The 20,406-nt window shown below is 56.3% G+C and overlaps 2 protein-coding genes across 5 annotated transcripts; both read right to left on the bottom strand.

Moving 5' to 3' along the window:
- Positions 1-73: 73 nt before the first annotated feature.
- On the bottom strand, positions 74-9,361 carry Lingo3 (leucine rich repeat and Ig domain containing 3). The gene is made up of 2 exons (XM_028771690.1): positions 9,262-9,361; positions 74-1,889 (listed from the first exon to the last, which is right to left on the bottom strand). The coding sequence occupies exon 2, from the start codon at positions 1,841-1,843 to the stop codon at positions 74-76; it is 1,770 nt and encodes a 589-aa protein (XP_028627523.1). The 5' UTR covers positions 1,844-1,889; positions 9,262-9,361.
- Positions 9,362-17,918: 8,557 nt separating this feature from the next.
- On the bottom strand, positions 17,919-20,342 carry Lsm7 (LSM7 homolog, U6 small nuclear RNA and mRNA degradation associated). Of its 4 annotated transcripts, none has more exons than XM_028771603.1 (4): positions 20,308-20,335; positions 19,680-19,770; positions 18,777-18,848; positions 17,919-18,185 (listed from the first exon to the last, which is right to left on the bottom strand). In XM_028771603.1, exons 1-4 carry the CDS (start codon positions 20,311-20,313, stop codon positions 18,043-18,045), a joined length of 312 nt encoding a protein of 103 aa, XP_028627436.1. In that variant the 5' UTR covers positions 20,314-20,335; the 3' UTR covers positions 17,919-18,042. The 4 variants fall into 4 exon arrangements, with proteins under 4 accessions (XP_028627436.1, XP_028627435.1, XP_028627434.1 ...); XM_028771602.1 differs by having other exon boundaries at positions 19,680-19,773; positions 20,308-20,330; XM_028771601.1 differs by having other exon boundaries at positions 17,922-18,185; positions 19,680-19,788; positions 20,308-20,314.
- Positions 20,343-20,406: the final 64 nt, after the last annotated feature.

The following is a 20,406-nucleotide window of genomic DNA, read 5'->3' as shown; positions in this document are numbered from 1 at the left end:
CATAGGTGGAAATTTTCTGGGTCTGGACGGAGGTTCGAGCGGCCCCGCTGCCACAGCTCACCGTGGGACCGGCTCAGATCATCTTCATGTTGAATTTGCGAGCGCCACCCTGGCCAGCCGCAGCCGCAGGACCGTCCACCTTGCGGAAGGAATATTCCACGGAGAAGTTATTCTTGTGCTGTCCGCGGCCGCGGCTCCACACAAAGAGCAGCAGAAAGCAGAAGAGGACCACGCCCAGGAAGGTGATGCACCCCATGGCGGTGGAGACGAGAATGGTGGTGAGGTCCAGTGGGAACCGGATGCCCACCTGCGTCTCGTTGTGCCCATTGCCCTGGGTCCGGTTGGCGGCCGGCTGGATGGTCAAGGTGGCGAAATAAGTGTCATTACCTCCGGCGTTGCTGGCCACGCACGTGTAGGTGCCACTGTCCTGGGGCTGCGTGTCTGCGATGGCCAGAGTCCCCCCAGGCAGCACACGTGCCCGGCCCCGGCTGGCAGCCGTAACTGAGTGGTGCTGGGGCGTCACCCAGGCCACCGTGGGCGCGGGTTCGCCCTCAGCGCGGCACAGAAAGCGCACATCGTCGCCCTCGGTGGCGGTCACATGCTGCAGCCGCCTCTCCCGGATCTTGGGCTTGCGACACACGAAGTACTCAAAGAGCACGGAGTCGGGGAGGTTGTGCAGGGCGTCGCCGCGCACCTCGGCGGGGGTGGCGCAGGCAGGGAGCCTGCCATCGAAGTTCAGGGTCTTCCGCCTCTGCACGATCCACAGCAGGCGACAGTCGCAGGCCAGCGGGTTGCCGTCCACGCGCAGCGTCTCGAGCGTGTTCACCGAGTGGAACGTGTTCTCCTCCAGCGTGGACAGCAGGTTGTCCGAGAGGTTGAGCAGGCGGATCTGTCGCAGCCCCACGAAGGCCTGCGGCTCGATGACGGCCAGTAGGGCTCCTGCTAAGTGCAGCTCGCGCAGGCGCACCAGGTCTCTGAAGGAGCCGCGTGGCACCATGCTGATGGGGTTGTGCGACAGGTTGAGGCACGTGAGGTGGGCCTGCTGTCGCAGCGCGGCGGCCGGCACGGCCGTGATGTTGGTGTGCGTGATGGACAGGGACGTGAGGTTCAGCCCACGCAGGCTGCCCGGGGCCACCTCCTCCAGCAGCGGCCAGTTGTCGATCTCCAGATGCGAAAGTCCTGGAAGCTTCTGGAAATTCTGGTCCTCCAGGGCGGCGATGGCCAGGTGGCGCAGGCGCAGAGCGCCCAAGCCCCGCAGGTGACCCAGTGACTCCGGGGACAGTGACGTGAGATTGCAGCGCTCCAGCGTGAGTTCGGCCAGCCCCAGCAGCCCCGCGAAGGCCCTACGGGAGATGAACACCAGGTCATTGTCGCCCACCTCCAGCCTTTGCAGGCTGCGCAGGTCCTGGAAGCTGAAATCCAGCAGGATGACCAGTTTGTTCTCGCTCAGGTCCAGCAGCGTGAGGCTGTCCAGATGTGTGAACACTCCTGGTGGGATGAGCTTCAGCTGGTTGCCACGGAGACGCAGGACGCGCAGGCGGGGCAGGTTGGCGAAGGCCCCGGGCTCCACGTGGGCGATCACGTTATGGTTGAGGTCCAGCTCCTCCAGGGTGGGCAGCGAGGCTAGGTCCCCGGGGTTCAGGCAGCGGATGCGGTTGCGGCTCAGCTCCAGCATCCGCGTCTCGGCCGGAATGCCGTCGGGAACAGCAGTCAGCCGGCGGCGCCCGCAGGCCACGGTGCGGGTAGAGGCGGAGCACTCACAGCGTGCGGGGCAGCCGGCAGCAAGGGGCGCTGTGGGCAGCAGCAGCAAGTGCAGGCCCAGCATGTGTAGCCAGCAGGTCATGGTGTAGCGTCTGGGCCTAGGGCCACGCCAGCATAGTCCAGGACAGCTGGAATGGCAGAGAGGTAGACTACATCAGTATCCATGGCCCCCAGCTAGACAGAAGGCTGCTGACCCATGACAGCACATCCACCAAGTCTCGACACAGATGCGCACTGTGCCAGTATGCACGATAGAGACCAAGGGTCCATGGACAGTCAGCAGAAAAAGCGTGGGGCATCCACGCTTTCAGCCATGAAAGGGAGGCTCTGACACACATCTGAAGGACCCTTGAGGACTCAGTCAGAGACCATGTCCCCGAAGACCACTTAGTGGGACTCCATGAAACACCCAGAACAGGTGGATGAGGTTTAAAACAAGTTCTCTTGTAGCTCAGGCTGGCCTCAAACCAGTCTGGTGAGTAGCTGAGGCTACCCTTGAAGATGGAGGCAGAGCTGCATGACAAAGCAAACTGCTCAGAGACTCCCGCGCCTGAGAACTTAAGAGAAACAGGAAGATCCCTGCCCTGTGCCTCGGAGGGGCCAGGCCTAGTAAACATTGTTGAGTTTGGCTGTCTCGAGTCTAGAACTGTGACAGAGGACAACTCCTCTCCTGCAGAGATCCAACTGGTGATGACTCTCAGCGGCTGTGAGACAGACACTCTAGCTAGGATGGAGGAACAGCCAGGAAACTCCCTAAGACTGGATTGAAGGCTAGGGGAGCTACTGGTGGGAACTGAGGACCAGAGTGGCCAGGGGGCTACGATGCCAATAGATGCTGAGACATCTTGCAGTGCTGGCCTGACTAGGCTGGACCAGTGTTTCTCTCAGGCTGACTGTAGCCAGACCCAGGGGTCAAGGTGGCAGAGGGACAGCTGGACAGAGCTGCCTGGCCTCTTTTGCAACACAGCTTCCCATCTGCCAGGCAGCTATTTATGGCATGTTAGCAGCTGAAGCCCCCAGGCAAGACTACTGGCACAGTGCAGACTGGCAGCCCTGGTGACTGAGCTTGCCGGGCTTCTGAGGAGAGATTGGAAGGCACAGGTGTGAAGGAGATCCCCTGCCAGGAATTCCCTTGTGAGGGTGGAGGGGTGTGGCCAAGCGTGGAGCTCCTACCTAGCACCCCCAGTAAGGGGCAGGAGGCATGGCCAGGGGTGGAGGGGTAAGGGCACGAGTCCCTACCTTGAATCCTGTCTGTGCTGTGTTCGCCTGTGTGGAGCCCAGAGGCAGAGTCCTCTACAGTCATCCCCAGCCTTGTCTCTTGAGACACGGTCTATCAGTAGGACCCAAAGTCTGATGATTGGACTAGACTGTTAAGCCACAAGCCCCAGGGATCCTCCTACTTCTTCAGCATTGAAATCCAGAAGTGTGCCCTCGTGCCAGCTTCTCTGTGGGGATTTGAACTCAGGTGTTCTGGCTTGTGCAACAGCAGCTCACGACTGAGCCGTCACCACTGCCTCCTACAAGTGGCACAGCGCTTAGTCCTTCAACTGGAGCCCCTCGCAGACTTTGCTACACGTGTTGGTTTTTTGAAGTCAGGTAGCCCAGATTGGCCTGGAACCTGCTGTGTAGGTGCCCTTAAACCCCTGACCCTTGTTTCTGCCTCTGGAGTCAGTCGCTAGGCTCAGAACAGAACCGCCAGTTCTGGCAGAGAACGCCTGGAACTGACAGGTCAAGTCGCTGCCACTGAACCACTCCTCCCAAGCAATTCCTGCCGCTGATGGCCCCTGCACCCTCTCTGGCCCCACTTGTCAGACCTCAGCCACCAATTCCCTTCAGGGCGCCACCGGCAAGTGCTGGCTCTATAATTACTCCACCAGGCAGGGACAGCAGATCTCTTGAGCCAGCTCAGCAGGGGCCACTCAAAGGGTGACCTAGTTTTTCAACTCTAACCTCTCCTGGCAGGCCTGGCCCTGTCATCTCCTCTGCAGGGTGACAAAAAAGCTGCAGGGGTGGACTGGGGAGGAGGGGAGTGGGCAGCTGTCTAAAGCAAGTGCCAGCTTTCAGCTTGGGCCCTGGCCCTTCTTGCTCTGTGCCTTCAGGACTTACCTGCCCCTTTTGAGTGTGTGCTGACCGTGGTGTGTGCGGGTGGGGCATGGAATCACCCTCCCCACGTGCTTCCCCTCAGTCAGCGGGACAGAGGATGCCTGGCAGGAGTACTAGGAACCTGAGCGTCACTGTAGGGTGGAAGGTGCTCGCCAGTCCCTCATGTTGAAGAAGGCAGGCAGGGAGCAGGTGTCTCTCTGTCCCTGCTCTTGCCCTGTGGCTTTGGGGGAGGGTTACTCACAAAGCCATGCCTCTGGGTCCTGGAGTCTCTATCATTGAGGACTGGACTACTTACTGTGTGGCTTTTTTGTTCTTGCTGTAGATTTTGCCTCACTGAAGGTCAGGCAGGTCTCAAACTGTCAGCAATCCTCCTGCCTCAGCCTCCCAAGGGCTGACAAAGGAAAAGCAGTAGAACTGGCTTGTCATCTCTTGTTGGCCTTGTATCATGTGAGTCGTCCTGGGCTCCTCTCAATCTACCTCCAGGGACTGGAGCCAAGAAAACGGGGTGCTTTTCTCTTCTCCCACTGACACCCCACCAGGTGTTGGCAGCTCCATCGAACAAATAAATACAAAGAGGTACCCCAAACGCGGGAGCCTCAGCACACACCTGTCAGCCCATTGCCCTGGAAGCTCAGGCAGGAGGATTGTGATTTCCGGACAACTTGCAACTTAGTGAGACCCTCTCTCAAAATAAAAAACGGGAGAGCGTTTGGAGAGGTGGCTCTGCGGTTAGAACTCTGCCAACTCTGCTGGGTTGGGTTCTTAGTACCCACCTGGCAGCTCACAACCCCCAAACTCTATTTCCAGGGGATCTGACGCCATCTTCTGTTTTCCCGGGACACTGCACACATGCAGTGCACAGTCAGACACGCAGGCAACATACTGTACATACAAAATAAATAAATAAATCTGGAGGATAATTAGGCAGTCATGGTGGCTCACACCTTTAATCCTAGCACTCAGGAGACAGGCCGGTGGATCTCCATGAGCCTGGTCTACAGAGTGAGTTCTATGACACCCAGGGCTACACAGAGAAACCCTGTTTAAAACAAACCAACCAAAAAAGCCAAGACAAAAACCCATACCCCCAAACCCAAATGAGTTTTAAAAATTTAAGATTAAAAAAAAAAAAGAAGAAAGAGAAATAGGAAAAGTAAGCTGGAGGCGGAAGTAAAAAGTAGGCTGGGGCACAGTCAGGGGTGGAGCCCCCTTGGGGTCCCCCAGTGAGAGGCTGGGGGCGTGGTCAGGGTGGAGCCCTCGCCTAGAATCTCCCAGTGAGGGGCTAGGAGTGTGGTCCCAGCACCGGTCTACCTACAAGAGACCCAAGGTTCTATTCCTGACACTGAAAAAAAAAAAAAAGTCTAAAAGGGACACTTTTGATCCAAGGTTCCTCTAAGGCTGTGCACCCAACCTTAGGATAGCTGCCTCCTGTAGCAGAATCTAGAACCTTCTGGCTTCTTTCTCACTCCACTCCACGGTGTGGAACCCTTGATGCTGGGTTGCCTGGGCTGGCTCATGCAGCCACCACTCAGATCGCCCTCAGTGGGCTTCAGGGGTCTGGCAAGCCCAGTATAGATGCCACCAAAGGAAGAGCCAAGCTAGGGCTTCAAGGACATGACTCATTAATATGCATGAGATGCCACCGCAGCGGGCTTGGCAGGGCCTGATTGCAGGGTCCAGCTTGCCCAGTCACTGTCCTCCTAACCCTTGGCTCATGTCACCTTGGAATGGGGTTCCCATGATTTCAAGCGGACCCCCAGGGCCTCTGAGTACATTCTCATATAACAAACTCAGACCTCCGTCTCCCCGCCCCCTCTCCAGCCAGCAGCTACCCACGAATCCATGTCTGATTCTCCCATTCTGGACACCTCCTATCATGGAGTCCCACACCAGGGGGCCTGCTCTCTCGCTGTAATTCAATGAGGGGGAGCAGACATAAAAAAAATACGGACAAATAAATGAACTGAAGGTTTGGAAAACCTTCCAGAGGAGAGTGAGTTCAGGGCTACAGGATGGTAAAGGGTGACCCCACGACATCGGGTCTCCCTGTCCCATGCTCAAAGGTACAGAGAGCAGGAGCGCAACCGGTCAGATCTGCTTTATGAAGTGCGCACCACCTCGCCTGCCTGCTGCCTGCCTGAGATCCGGCCCTTGATCCATGTGCTGTTAGAGGAGCTCTGACTCCCACCAGTTGTCCTCTGACCTCCAGGGAGTTCACAGTTGCATGCAAACATGCCCAGATCCCCAGGGTCAGGGTCTGCTCTGTCTCTGTGAGCAGACGTTCATCTCTCGCCAGCCTCAGCTTCCCATTTTGCAGAAGAACAAATGGGGCTGGAGCGTTGTCCTCTGGCTAGCCTGCTTCTAGACGCTTCCACCAGGTGCTGCCTTGGTTAGGAGTAGGTCTCCAACTCACTCACTGTCATTCATTCAACAAGCATTTAGTAGACACCTGCTGTATGCCTGCTGCTGTTCTCAGTCTTAATGGGAATGGAACCATGGTAGTGGGGACTTGTCACCTCCTGGGCAGACAGGACACTGCCAATAGGCCCAAGTTGAGGACTGTCCTGGATCCTCTGAGCCCCAGTGTCACCTTGGGGTTGTGGGAAGGAAGGCAGGCAGGCAGAAAGACTCCTAGATTTTGTGACCCTGGATCCATAGAGGGAGGAGAGGACCATGAGCCAAGGCCTCTGGGACCTTCACACCATGACGACACTGCTGGGGATGTTCCCTGGCCAGCCTGGGAGGGTGTGTGTGTGTGGTAGGTAGTGGCTTTTCCCAGCAGCCAGGGGGAACTGCCACCCAGGGCCACCGTGGTTTGGAGGAGGGAGTGGCTTGTGTCTGTGGAAGCCAGGCACTGTTTCTTGTTGTTTCTTGTTGATGGAGGATGGTTTTGCTCCTGCACTGAGGTCTGACACCTGCCGAAGCCACACTGAGGGGGTCAGCTAGAGGTCCCCAAGGCCTATACTCACAGAACAATCTGGAAAACAGAAGCCTCTCCCCCAGCCTCCTCCTAACTCTCTCAACAGATAAAGAATCACTCGGTCAGGAGGAGACCTAGCATGGCTGTGGGTTGGAACCCTGGGTCCCTCTAGGCCACAGACCAGGAAAGATGAGTCCATGTTCTGGGGCTGACTGGCTTCCGTGGCCTCCTGTCCTTCAGTCCTGGGTCCCCCCACCACCATAAGAGTGAGGGATAAAGTGGGGTGAGGATGGGCTTGGCATACCTCCACAGCATCCCCTCTCTGAGGTATACTTTTGGGGACACTCTCCCAGCCCCACCTCCAGGGCTGGTACATTCTCTGTCCTAGATCTTGGCCCTCCTGGGCCTTTAATCCATGACAGCTCATTAAGGCCTAATTAGCCCCTATCTGCCGTGGGTCCCTGGCCACTATTTTTGTGTGTGTGGGGGGGAGCTCCTGACCCAATTTTCTTAATGGCGTGTGCCCTGAGAGGGGTAGCAAGCTTGCCACAGTCTACCCAGCAGTGAAGGAGAGGAAGGTTCCAGACTGGCAAACACTTAACCCCCAATATGTGTGTGTCTGCTCATCTGCTAGCCCTGAAAACAGAAATGGCACGGGATGGGGAGGGGACTGGAGGATGGGGATTGACACCCTGGTCCTGGGGGGAGGTCATTGCCAGGTTGGGGTGTGAATTGTAGGAAGGAATCAGGGACAGAAGAGCAACTAGGAAGCTGGGGGAACCCCCATTGAGCTTCCCACCCTGTCCTAGGGTCCTGGGTGCCTTCTTCCTCCCACCCACCTCATCTGGGTATTGGTGTGGAGGGGACCCCAGCTCACTCACCTGTGAGCATCGGAAATCGAGTCTCACTCCAGCTCTGTTTTTACTAGATGCTAACTCCTCGTTTTTCTCAAGCTCAAGGTTGACATGGGAGGCAGTGGGTGGCTCACCCGGGCTGCCCACACCGAACACAGTAGCTGGGAAAGAGTTCTAAAAAGCTTCCTACCTGGTGAGCTGGGAGTGAGTCAGGAGAGCCCGGGGGAAGAGGCACAAAAACCTCGGCTTTAGGACCTCGTATGCTCCTACCCTTCAGGCACGATCACATGCCTGGCTGCAACTGGGGGTAGATGGCAGAGGCCACCCCCACTCTACAGATGGAAACACTGAGGCTGGACGCACTTGTGTGCTGCTCAGGTGGGAGCTGACAAAGGGATTCCTCAACACCCTAGCTGCCCTGGTGCAATGTCAGGGCCTGGGAGGAGGCTGTCAGGATGAGGTGTCAATTATAGGAAGAAACCAGGGACAGAAGAGAAACTAGGAAGCTGAGGGGACCCCCACTGAGCCTCCCACCCCATCCTGGGTGTCTTCTTCCTTCTACCCGACCTCATCTGGGTGTCTGTGTGGAGGGGACACCTATGGGCCAACACCGTCCTAAGCCTCCCCTGCAGCTCGGGGTGATGGGACCAGGGCGGAGCTTCTTGTACCCTCAGGTCCCCGAGGGGGGTTGTTTCCAACCTGAGACCCTCTGCCTCATGTCATTCACCTCTTAACACTATTCTTACAACCTTTGTAGCCTGGAGCCTCCTCCAGGGAGCCCTCCTGAGTTATCCTCAGACAGATACTTCTGTTCTTCCTAAAAGTCCCCAAGTTCCAAGCCCTAATAGCCCCTCCCTGTCACCAAAGGCACAAAGGCCACCCACCCACCAAGCCCTCCATAGGCACAGGGTCTCAGGCCCTGCCTGGGCTCTGGGTTCCCCTCCACACACAGCAAGAAGCCTCCTGGCACCAGTACAGCTTCCCAAATACATCAGACCCCCAAGTTCTGAGCACTCCCCACTGGGAGGAGGGACACCTGTGCCTTGGGGACTCTGGCGTTAGGAGCCCTTGATCATAATGTGGGGTGGGAACACGCAGCGTGTCCAACTGGAACCTAAGCTCTGAGCCTCTCAACTTGTTGAGTGGGGCCGAGTGGCCTCCCTGGTCAGGCCCAGTGCCCAGGGGACACCAGGCCGGGCCTGTAAGATGGAATATACAGACGCCCCCACCACCATGGCCACTACCAGGACACAGGCCTGCCCAGTGAGGGGCTCTACCCAACATCCCAGTCCTTCCCCCCACGGGATCGAGACCCCAAAAATGTGTGAGTCCCACATGTAGACCCCCCCAATTTACCTCGCGCGCTTCTCCCTGCACTGGCTGGCGGGGGATTTCAGGGCGCCCAGCTGCGGCTCCATCCTAGGTGTCCCCCTGCCGCAGTGCGCATCACCATTCCGCATCCCCCAGGGTGCTCCCCCACATGCACCCCTCGATTCCCTAAGCTCTGCATCTCTGGAGGTGGGGTAGATCCTGAAGTTTCCCCGGGGGTGCAGAAGGGTTGGAGAGGAGCGCGTGGGGGGGGGGGTGCTGAAAGGGTCCCCGGACTGCAGCTCTGTCACTCACCTGGGCGGCTCCTCCTCAGACGGCGCGGGGGGCCGCTCGGAGCCGCCACCAGCCGCCGCCACGACCGCCACCGCCACCACCGCCGCCACCGCCACCTCCCGGGCTCCGCCGTGCGCGTCCCCGCCGCGCATCACCGTGCGCATAGCCAGAGCGCGCGCGAGCCGCAAGAGGCGCGCGCAACGACACGTGTTGGAGCCCGTCCGGGGCAGATGGGGACGCAGCACCTGGGTACCCCGCGTGCCTAACACATCCGTGTCCTCGGAGCCTCCGCAGACACTGAGTACCAAGAAATGCTTGGGGGCTCCTTAGATACGACAGGTTGTCCCCTTGGAACCTTCTGGAAACTGGCAACTCTCCGTTGTCCCCTCCCTCCCAGGACAGGCCTCCACCATCTGCACTGTAGCGCACACCTGCCGGCTCTGCCAAGTCTCATCTCCAGTGGCCTTGCTCCTCAGTGAGTTCCAGAGCCCGCCTTGGCTTCCCACTGCTCCGCTGCCGGCCATACTCCACCTGCCATCCATCCACGCCGTGGCCGCCGCCATCCCCTCCCCTTCCATGTGCCTGCGACTGCGCTGTGCACTTTGGTACATACAGCCTAGTGTGGGCAGTAGGTAGAGGGATGCATACATTACATAGGGGAACATGGAGAGAACTCCGAGATAAGAGGGAGAGCCAGGGAGAAGGCTCAGCAGCCAGAGCACTGGCTGCTCCTGCTGAGGACCTCAGCTCAGATCCCAGCACCCACATGGCAGCTCACAACCATCTGTGACTCCTGTTCCAAGGGACCTAAGGCCACCTTCTGGTTTGTGAGCTCCTGTATGCAATGTAGCACAGGGTTAAAAATAAGATAAATCTTAGCTCAAATTTCAGCACTCGGGAGGCAGAGGCAAGTGGATTTCTGAGTTCGAGGCCAGCCTGGTCTACAGAGTGAGTTCCAGGACAGCCAGGGCTACACAGAGAAACCCTGTCTCGGAAATAAACAAAGTAACTTTACAAAGGAGCATGCGCGCCCGGCCCCCCCCCCCCCCTTGGTGAGAGAAACTGCACTGTCTCCAACTCCGCCCCCTTCTGAGGCCGGGAACCCAGTGCTCCCTGGTTGGAGCCACCCTAAGCAGAAAGGAAACAGGAGTTGGGGGCTCAGGCCTTGGGGTCCAGGGTGGAAGCTATGAGAGGGAAGAGGTGACAGTTCCCCAGAGCAGAGGCTCAGTGAGTAGCCATTTTGAGGAGCTGGCTGCATCTGGCTCTGTCCTAACTGTAGCAAACCGAGTGCATTGGAGGCTCAGCTGCCTTTGTCCCTGGAGAGGGGTGACCTGTAGGCCTAGCTGCGGGGAGCCTAGGAATGTCCTGCAATCCCCCCAACCCCCGTGCGCCCTCTCTGTCCTCCAGTAAGGTTTAGTGGAACCTCTGCCACCTGTGACTCGAGCCGGCATCTTTCCCAGTCTGTCACATTGGCCTGAGGCCCAGAAACTGCATCCTGTGAGGCCACAGACCAGGTCCCTTGCAAAGCCAAGAGGCCAGGAAGCTAGTGTCCCTCCCAACATCCTTGGAGGTAGACCCCAACTCTGCATCAGGCTGGCCCTGTCTGTGTCCTGCTGTGCTGTGTGATCCCAGGTAGACTGCATCTCTTCTCCAAGTCTCCGAGGTTGTGAGCACTGGCTCTGGGCAGGCTTTTGTTGAGTGCCTGCTGCACACAAAGCTATATGATAGACCAGACTTTCTATGCATGGGAAGTGGATGCAGGGAGGCTCTGGGACACTGGCCGCTTGCCTGGGCCCATTCCAGGTTCTGCCCATCTAGCCTGAGTCTACCCCCAAGGACCAAGGAGCTCCCATGCTTAGCACTGTGGACTACAGCTTTCATGACTGGGGGGGGGCACCAGGGCTCTAGGGGGCCCCATCCACCTTCCTCTCAGTACTCTGCAGAGGAGAGAGAGCAACAGCAGGCGGGACCACAGCCGAGGGGCTGGCTCCCACCACAGGACCTTTGCACATGCTGTTCTGGCTGCAGAGCAGAACGCCTTCCCCAGCGTCTGCCCTGCCCGCCCCTGCTTCCTCCTGACTCACATCCCCACCCGGCTGCCTTCTGTCCCCCGTTCCCAGCCTCCCTGCAATTTCCTAAGATATCCTATAATTTACTCATTCATCCTATTTATGTCTGCCCTTCCCCCTTTCTCCTGAGCACTGCTTCCCCGCACGCGCTTGGTGTCCAGACTCCTGCTTGAACTATCGACATAAGTGATGGCAAACTGGACAGGGGTAGTCTGAGCTTCTAAAGCCTAAGGCATCCCCTACCCTTGCCCCTCAGACGGTGTGTCACCCGTGGAGTCACATTGAGGACAGAGATGTACTTGAGCCATGGATACAGCCAGCACTTAATAGACCCTAAACTTGTACATAAGGCTTGGATGAGGGTGGTGGGTGTGAAGACCCCAGGCCCAGCTGCTGTGTGACAATGGATGTCTCTTGCCCTCTCTGAGCTCAGTGTTCCTGGCAGGTTCCTCATCCCCACTCCTCAGCACTTCAGAGCCACTCCGGTGGGAGGCTGCGTGGGAGAGCAGCAGGAGGGTCACAGCCTTGCCAGCAGTGGAGCGTTAGCACCTGGTTGCCAAGGTTACGACCACCTGCGGAGGGGACGTTGCCACGGAGATGGACCACCTGGGTGAGAAAGGTGGCTCCTGCTGATGGGGAAACAAACGTGGGTGTGGCTGGGGGGGGCAGTGACTGCCTGGGGCATGCTCAGTGTGCTCTGGGGACAGCGTGGGGGTTCAGTGGGGACCCTGCTACACAGGAATGGGCTTTGAAACAAAACGCTCTATGCTTCTTCCCTTTTACATCGTGATGGCTGTAGTTGGTGGCTCCTTCCACGCAGCCGAGGGCAGCTGAACCGCCCCAGCTCCTGACTAGTGGCCTCCCCTATGTACCTAGAGAGTGATGTTCAGATATTGAGGGTTTCAGGTTGGCAGGCTCAATGCTGTGCCTCAGGTCAGTGACAAACCTCTCTGAGCCCTAATAGGTTAACAACCCCCATGGCTTTGAGCAGGTATGTGGTATTCCCAAAGCTGTCTGTGGTCAACAGTAAATGTTTAGACAGTTCCAGGGGTGATGGCATCGGAAAGGGGAAAAACACTATACCTGAAGGGGACCTGGGGACAGAGAGGGAGGCAGGGGGATTACAGCTTGCCTGACGACATGGGAGGGTCCTTTGTGCTCCTCATGACCTGTACCCACTCCCAGAGGGAACATGTCAAAATGGCCTCTTGTTCCGGGCCAGCCAGGGCTACACAGGCTCTGTCTCAAGACACAAAAGAAAGAGACAGAGGGAGGGAGGTAACAGGGGGGAGGGGGCTCTTGACCCTAGAGGGGTTCCTCAGGACAGCTTACAACTGTCTGTGACTCCAGGGACCCAAAACCCCCATCTGGCCTGCTCAGAAATGGCACATGTGGATAGACAGATGTGTAGGCAACACAAGCATGTCTATAAAGAGGAAAAAGAGAGAGAGAGAGAAAGAGAGAGAAAAGAAAAGAAAAAAGAGAAAGAAAGAGAGAAGGAGAAAGAGAGAGAAAGAGAGACAGAAAGAGAGAAAGAAAGAGAGAGAGAAAGAGAGACAGAGACAGAGAGAGAGAGAGAGAGGAAGGAAGGAAGGAAGGAAGGAAGGAAGGAAGGAAGGAAGAAAGAAGTGGTCTCTAGAGTCAGAGCTCAGCTCAGCAGGGAGCTGGGGACCTGCCTTTGGAGCTGGGCCACACATAAATACACATTTGTTTTTTTTTCTAGGCAGGGTTTCTCTGTGTAGCTCTGGCTGTCTGGAACTTACTCAGACCAGGTTGGCCTCGAACTCTCTCGAGTGCTGGGACTGAAGGTGAGTGCCACTGCTAGCCAGCCAGCATCAGTTTTTTTCCCTTTTTTTTTGTTTTTAAAGATTTATTTATTTATTATATATGAATACACTGTCGCTGTCTTCAGACACACCAGAAGAGGGCATTGGATCCCATTACAGATGGCTGTGAGCCACCATGTGGTTGCTGGGAATTGAACTCAGGACCTCTGGAAGAGCAGTCAGTGCTCTTAACCACTGAGCCATCTCTCCAGACCCCAGCATCAGTTTTTAAAAATTATATGTCATACATTTATTTTGTGTGTGGGTCATGCACCCCTGCCATATGCAGAGGTCAGAGGTCAACTTGGGAGCATCCCAGGTCTCAGGGCAGAGTTCAGGCGTCAGGCTGGGTGGCAAGTGCCTCACAGTTGGGGACAGACTCTCCACTGCCCACATCTGAGCAGGATCTAGCTAAGTAGCACTAATCAGCCTGCAGCTTGTCATCCTCCTGCCTCAGCGTTCTTCAATGGGATACCAGTATGGTCTACTTGGCTTGGCTGCCTGTGAATAAAGTTTTTCCTGAGACAGTGTCACTATGTCATGCAGGTTGCCCTTAGACCTTGACATAGACTCCTGTGATCTGAAGAGCAGGACAAGTTCATCTCCTCCGTACCTGGCTGGGTTCAGCTGCTAGTGTGGTAAGACTATGCCTAGGTCACGAGGGGCCCTGCCTCAGAAACTGGTTGGAAAATATTCTGACTCTGGTTTCTGAAAGACTTGTGGGGGGAGGGTGAGTTCCCGGGGACTCATCATAGATCTACTTAGTTTTTGTGGTTAGTGCAGCTGGGAAAGAACCTGAGGAGCTCCGTCCCCAGCCCGTCACTGAGGAAGTCTAGTTGGTGGCACCACCTCTGACCACTCCCCCAGGTCCTCACTGGGGGATTTTAGGTGGGGCTCCATCCTGACCATGCCCCCAGGCCCTCACTCAGGTTTTCTAGTTTGGGTCTACACTTCTTCTTTTTTTTTTTTTTTTTTTTTTGGTTTTTCGAGACAGGGTTTCTCTGTGTAGCCCTGGCTGTCCTGGAACTCACTCTGTAGACCAGGCTGGCCTCGAACTCAGAAATCTGCCTGCCTCTGCCTCCCAAGTGCTGGGATTAAAGGCGTGGCGCCACCACCGCCCAGCTGGGTCTACGCTTCTGTAGGTGTGGATTGTGCATGTCTTTGAAGGCTGCAGTTGGGGACGAGTGATCCATGGATGTGCTTGAATCACAAGCCTATTTTGACAGCAGTAGCCAGGGAGGCACTAGATGGAAGGGGAGTGTGGGTGGATCCCCAAGTGGTTGTGGATCTGGTTTCCACCACTGAGTTCACGTCCAGGACACAGGACAACTTGTGGAAGTCAGTCCTCTCCTGCACCATGTGGGTCCTGAGGATGGAAGTCAGGTTATCAGACTTGGCAGGTAGTGCCTTTAACCACTGGGCCACCTGGCCAGCCAGTTTTTGTTTTTGATACTGGGTTTGAATATACAGTCCAGACTGACCATGAATTGGTAATCCTCCTGCCTCAGTGGTCCCATAATTGTGGGGTCACAGACATGCACTACTCAGTCTGTCTCGACTTGTCTGTCCTTCCCAGTCACAGTGCTGCCCAGCATGGGAATGTTGGTGGCTACAGGGCCCCGTGCTCTCTCTGCTGCTCAGGGTGAGTCCTGCTGGGTACTGGGAGAGGGACACAAGCTTGCTGAGGGGGCTAAAGCTCACCTCAAGTCTTCTATTGTGTGAGAGACCTGGGTCACCCCATGCCCCCAGAGGGACAGCTGGAGAGCCCACGGGGAGTGTGGAGGTAACTGGGCCTCTGGAAGCTGCAGGGAGACCCAGAGCTGCAGGCTGGGAAGTGGGGCTGCATTCCCTGGTGCATCCTAACTCGCTCCTTTGGAGGGGGAAGCATTCCCCAGTAGCCAACCGTGACTGGATTTTTCCTGGAGGAACCCACTTCTCACAGCCAGCCTGGGTCAAGCCTCATGTGTCCAGTTCACTGAGCAGAGAGAGCGACCCCTCTCTGTTGCAGGTAGGTTAGGGTTTAGGTGGCAGAAGGTCCTATTCTATGAAGAACCATCTGGGTCCTCCCAGGCCTGCGCCAGGGCTGGAACAAGGGTTCCCTCTGCCTGTCTGGGGTGCACCTGTGGTGTGACAGACATCTCTTTTCCCATTGTCCTGGCTAGAGTCTGTCCCGCTTGCTTCCTCTCCCCCTCCCCCTCCCCCTCATTCCCTGTAGCCAAAGATGACCTTAAACTTGTAACGTCCTGTTTCATCCCCACTGTAGCCTGACACATGCCAGCAAGCCCTGTGTCTTCAAGCTACAGTCCTATAGATTTGGATCCCCCTGTAGCACCTGCATCCCCATGTCCCCCATCAGCGTCCCATGTCACCTAATCTGTATCCCTAAGTCCTGTGTAGTTAGAGAAGGGTTCGATGCCACAGTGGAGTGGGAGGCAGCCGTGGAGAGGCCCTGAAGCAGCCTGTGATAGCTGGAGGCTGTAAGACAGTCAGTGGGAGCTTCTCACCATCTCTGAGCCCCGGCTGTGTTATCAAGATGCAGAACGGGGACTGTGCAAAGGTTTGGAGGAAGGCTGGGTGAGCTAGCCAAGGAGGGTGGGGTGAGGAGAGCCAGGGCTGCTGACCATAAGTAGCCGTAGGACCTGGCCCATTTCCCGAAGCTTCTGGAAGCTGCTGTGACAGTGGCGGCTCAGGGGTGTCCTGCCGATCTGCGGTCAATCTGTGGCTTGGCTGCAGATCCCAGTCTGCAGGGTCTCTCAGAGTAGGGCCTCCCTGCACAAGACCTGCGGCCTCTCTGCGGGGCGTGGTGACAGGCACGTGCCGGGCCCCTGGGCTGATGGCAGGAGCCCCCTGATGCACCTCCGAGGCCTGCACTGGCTGCTGCGGAGCTGAAAGGGCGGATCCAGGTGGGGGTGGGGGGGCGGCAGGAAGGCTTGGGGAGCGGGATGGAGGCCGATCCTGTGTGTTGGAGATGCAGTTCCTCCCGCTGCTCCGCCCCCTCTGCCTCTCCAGCTCCTCTTCCTTGTCTGCCTTTCTCCCCTCTGACTCCTAGTAAAATATTAAAATTTCAATGTAATATTAAGGAAAACATTAAATATTAAATGTCTCCTTTTAAAAATATTAAAAGACTCAGCGGGATCCAGCTCCCCACAGCCTTAGACCACTTTCTCCCTTCCCAAGGTGACATGGGACTCTTTAGACACATTCAACCTTTTGGCTTTGTGGCAGGACATGATGGTCTACAAAACTCACAGTCATGGACCTGGAAATCTCAAGTTTAAAATAAAAATTAGGGGACAGGCATGGATGGGTCTTTAATCCCAGCACTCAGGAGGCAGGGTCGGGCCGATCCCTACAAACTCAAGGCCAGCCTGGGCTATAGACATAATTTCAGGACAGCCAGGGCTACCCAGAAAACCTTGTCTTGAAAAAGACGAAAATGCTCACCACAAATGGGATTCTTCTGTCCGTACTGTGTACTTCACTCTCCAGTTCAATCCTGGGCTGTGTCAGCAAGTTTCCGAGATGTTACACTGTGACAAACATCCCCATGGTATCATGATGGTCTTCATCATGTCACATAGGGGTCTAGACAGGCTCACCTAGGCTGTCCACTGTGGTTTTTATTGTATTTATGTATGTTTGTGTCTTTCAGTACAAGCACATGCCATGTGTTGAGAACTTGCAGGAGTTTTTTCCTCTGTAGGTTCTGGGGAGCAAACTGAGGTCATCAAACTTGAAAGTAAAGCCACCTTTACCTGCTGAGGCCCTCACTGGCCTGTTTTTGTATGGTTGAGTGAGGTCTTGCTCTGTAGCCCAGGCTGTCCTGGAACCTGCCACCTTTCTACTTTGGCCTCCTAAGTGCAGGGCCAACAGATATGCTCACCACAACGCTCTGTGGCAGGGCTGGGGTGTCCACACTCAAGACTAGCCCAGCAAGGGTGGGACACTTTCCTGAAGTTACACAGTGTTACACAGGCTTTATCTCCCATGGCCTGTCACCTGCAGGGGAGGTGGTTGTTCTGAGGAAGGCTGTGGACAAGTCTTGCTATCTTAGGGGAAGGTTGGCTGCACTTACTTAATTTCTTCCTTGGTTTCTGGGAGTGCTAGGCAGGGCTGGCTGGCTGCAAGTCTTGTTTTCTCTACTGAGGAACAGGGAGCCTGACTCTGGCCTTGGGTCACATCTTCAGGGAGTTGTACTCCCTGCTGGACTCCCCAAACTTAAGAGTGGGGTGATTGTCCCTGAGGGTTGTGGCCGTAAGGTCCAACCCAGCCGAAAACTTTTGTACCTGTGCCCCACGAGCCGGAGGCTACAAGGCCAGGCCAGATGACAGGGCCAGACTACGAGGGACACAAGTCACTTCCTAATTCCTAGTTGTGTCACTGGAGCACAGAGCCCTGCCCTGGCCCCAGCTGCTTCTCTCTGTGGTAGACGCTTTAGGGAGCCACCTCAGCCTGAGGAACCTCAGGCCCAGGGGTCCTCGCTAGCCAGTCCTCTTCTCAGGCCCTCCTGGGCACAGAGAAAAGGCACTGGTCAGAGCTGAGGGGACGACATATGGAGGAAGGCTAGGTCATGGCCAGTCCTAGGAGGTGTGGTAGCCTTCTTGCCACAGCCCATCGGGTGAGGCCAGCTGGGCTGCAGGACCTCATATGCCCAGGTTTCTATCCCTGCGCTAGTTTCCGGCTGTGCTGTGCTCTGCCCTGGACCACAGTGTCTGAGCAAGGTCTCCACTTGGCCCTGGCTTTTTCAAAGATCAAAGTGATGGAGGAGAAGGGGTTGGGGAGGGGGACCAGGATGCTCATGTGGGCAATTTTATTAAAAAATAAAAGAAAACAAGAACAAAAGACTATCAAACAGAAGTTCACCCCCTAGAAGGAAGGTCCCTGGGCCAGGCCACCCGCCATTGCTGCTAAGTGTCCTGCTGCTGCACGAAAGGGTTGGGAATGGCTTCCATGCCGTCCTGCGGGCAGATGAGCACCACCGAGGTGCCACGGCACACCACAAGCCCCAGCTGCCGAGTGTCCTCTGTCAGCTTGTACTGGTCGTCAGGGTCTGGGGGGATGACAGACAAGAGGAATTAAGGGCATATCCTTCCATGACCACGCATGCCACAGCCAGGACCTCAGAGGGGCCCTGAAAATCCCCCCTCAGCTCTTTCAGGGACTCCTGGACCAGCAGAGACTATACCACAGCACCATGAGGGTGGCTGAAGGAAGAGCCAGCCATCTGCAGCATGGTTCGAGAACCCTAAAGGGCCCATGCAGACCCCGTAAACACCAAGAGATATCTGTAGGGCAGCAGAAGCACTAGAGAGGGTGGACAGCAGGTGGTGCTGGTGAGCAATTAGCCATAATTGTCATGAGAGCTGGAGAGGGGTAACCTGATGGTGGGAGACCTGCTCAGGGCATTACAGGACGGGCCTGTTTTCACAAAGCTGACAGCCCGTGAGCCCTGGAGCCCCTGATGCAGGCACACATTCCTGGCATCCTGAGGGCTGAGTAGACTGATCTGGTCTCAAGCTTGAGTCCCTCCTGGCATGCTTGCCACCGCCCTGGTGATCAGACACTGCAGCAGTCAACAAGAGACCTGCACCCTAAGTCACCACCTGGTGTAATCCGACCCCACAGGGCCCCAGCATCATACCTCGCATATACTCAATGGTTCCATCCAGCACCAGGTTGAGCAGTGGGTCAAACCCTTTCAGGATACCGCTGGCTTGAGGAACACAGACGGCACAGACATGGAGAAGAATGTCAGTCCACCCCCCAACACACATAGAACCTGGTGACTTCAGGGAACAGTTGCCACCACAGAACTCATGGAGAAGTGTGGTGGCCTAGTTCCTGAGACTCCAACCTTTCCTTTTCAGTACAGAAGGAGCTACACATAGTGAGTGTCAATAAAACTTTATGGCCACACAACGTGAGTTCTACATAGTTTCCATGCAATACAAAACGGATTCCTTCCTTCCTTCCTCTCTTTCTTTCTGGGTCTCATTTGCCCAAGCTGGTCTCAGACTCACTAGGCAGCCTGAGCCTCCTGGCTTTACCTCCCTGCTGTTAGAATGCCAGGCTTATACAACCATGGCAGGTTTGCATGGTGTTGGGAATACAACCCAGATGTTTACACACGCTAAACCAGCAATCTACCCACAGAGATGCAGCCCCACTCCTGGTTGATTTTTGGAGACAGCGTCTTGCGACATAACGTAAAAGTGGCAGCTTTCAATCCTCCTTCTATTGAGAAACCTTCCCGGTTCCTACTATGTCCGGGTGCTTAAACACATGGCTTCCTGTTGCCTCCTTCCACCTCCTCATGGATTCTGGCCCCTTCCTTGAGGATCTATCCATACTGGTCTGGGTGCTAACCCCACTTATATCCCTTTCCTGGGACTCCGCGTCCCCGCCCACAATTGGGGCATACCATTCAATGGTACACAACAGCCCAAGCTTAGCCCTTATTGGAATACCTGTGCTGTGTGGTTTCCCTTGCTTGCTGTGACCTCGGCCAAGCTCTTCGTTAGGGAGCCCTGCGGTACCCACTCACCTTCCCGGCCACCCTGGAACTTCACTCGGATAGTCTTATCAATGTACTTAGACAGGTCCAAGATGCTTTCTTTTTTCTTTTTCTCTTTGTCCTGCTGGAGGGTGGGGCGCTGAGGAGAGAGGTCCAGCCTTCCCACATCCCTGTTGCCTGGGTCTGGCACCCAGGGACTCCTTTCCACCCCAAGCCCCCATAACCCTGTGTGCATCTTCATCTCCAGTGCTCCCCGGTTGAATTCTACGCCCCTGAGTCTGCATTTCTGTCTGTATGCCCACGTCCTCATCTGCATCCCCGTATCCCCCACCTGCACTATTTCCTGTGAGCACCCCCATGCTGCCTGGTCTGCAACCCCATGTCCTGTGTCTACATCTTCACGTCCTATCTGCATTCCATGGCCCCTGTCAGCATCCCCAGGTCCCTCGTCTGCATCCCCATGTCTGCCGCCTGCATCCCATGTCACCTGGCCTGTACCCCCAGGTCCCTCGTTTGCAGCCCCGCGTGGCTCCCATGCCTCGGCACCCTGTCTCCCTATCTTCGGGCGTCCGTCACTCTCCTTTTAGTCTTTCTGTTCTCGCTTCCACTGTCCCTCGAGCCCGTAGCCCTGCTGTCCCCGCGATCTAGCAATGCTCACCGCCATCTTGTCGCCGCGCGTCGCTCTGCGCAGGCGCCGCCCCGCCCCTCCCTAACGAGGGGGCCTCCGCGCACGCGCAGACTCGGCGCATGCGCGTCG

Source organism: Grammomys surdaster, unplaced genomic scaffold (genome assembly GCF_004785775.1).
Source record: "Grammomys surdaster isolate TR1022 unplaced genomic scaffold, NIH_TR_1.0 209, whole genome shotgun sequence".
NCBI lineage: Eukaryota > Metazoa > Chordata > Mammalia > Rodentia > Muridae > Grammomys > Grammomys surdaster.
This window is presented reverse-complemented; position numbering and strand designations above follow the sequence as displayed.

Coding starts and splice junctions, on each gene's coding strand:
- Lingo3 (XM_028771690.1), bottom strand. CDS start 1,843: ATGACCTGCTGGCTACACATGCTGGGCCTGCACTTGCTGCTGCTGCCC.
- Lsm7 (XM_028771600.1), bottom strand. CDS start 20,064: ATGCAGATAGGACGTGAAGATGTAGACACAGGACATGGGGTTGCAGAC. Junction 18,849..19,679: donor GTTCCAGGGTGGCCGGGAAG/GTGAGTGGGTAC, acceptor GTGTTCCTCAAG/CCAGCGGTATCCTGAAAGGG. Junction 18,186..18,776: donor AACCATTGAGTATATGCGAG/GTATGATGCTGG, acceptor TCATCCCCCCAG/ACCCTGACGACCAGTACAAG.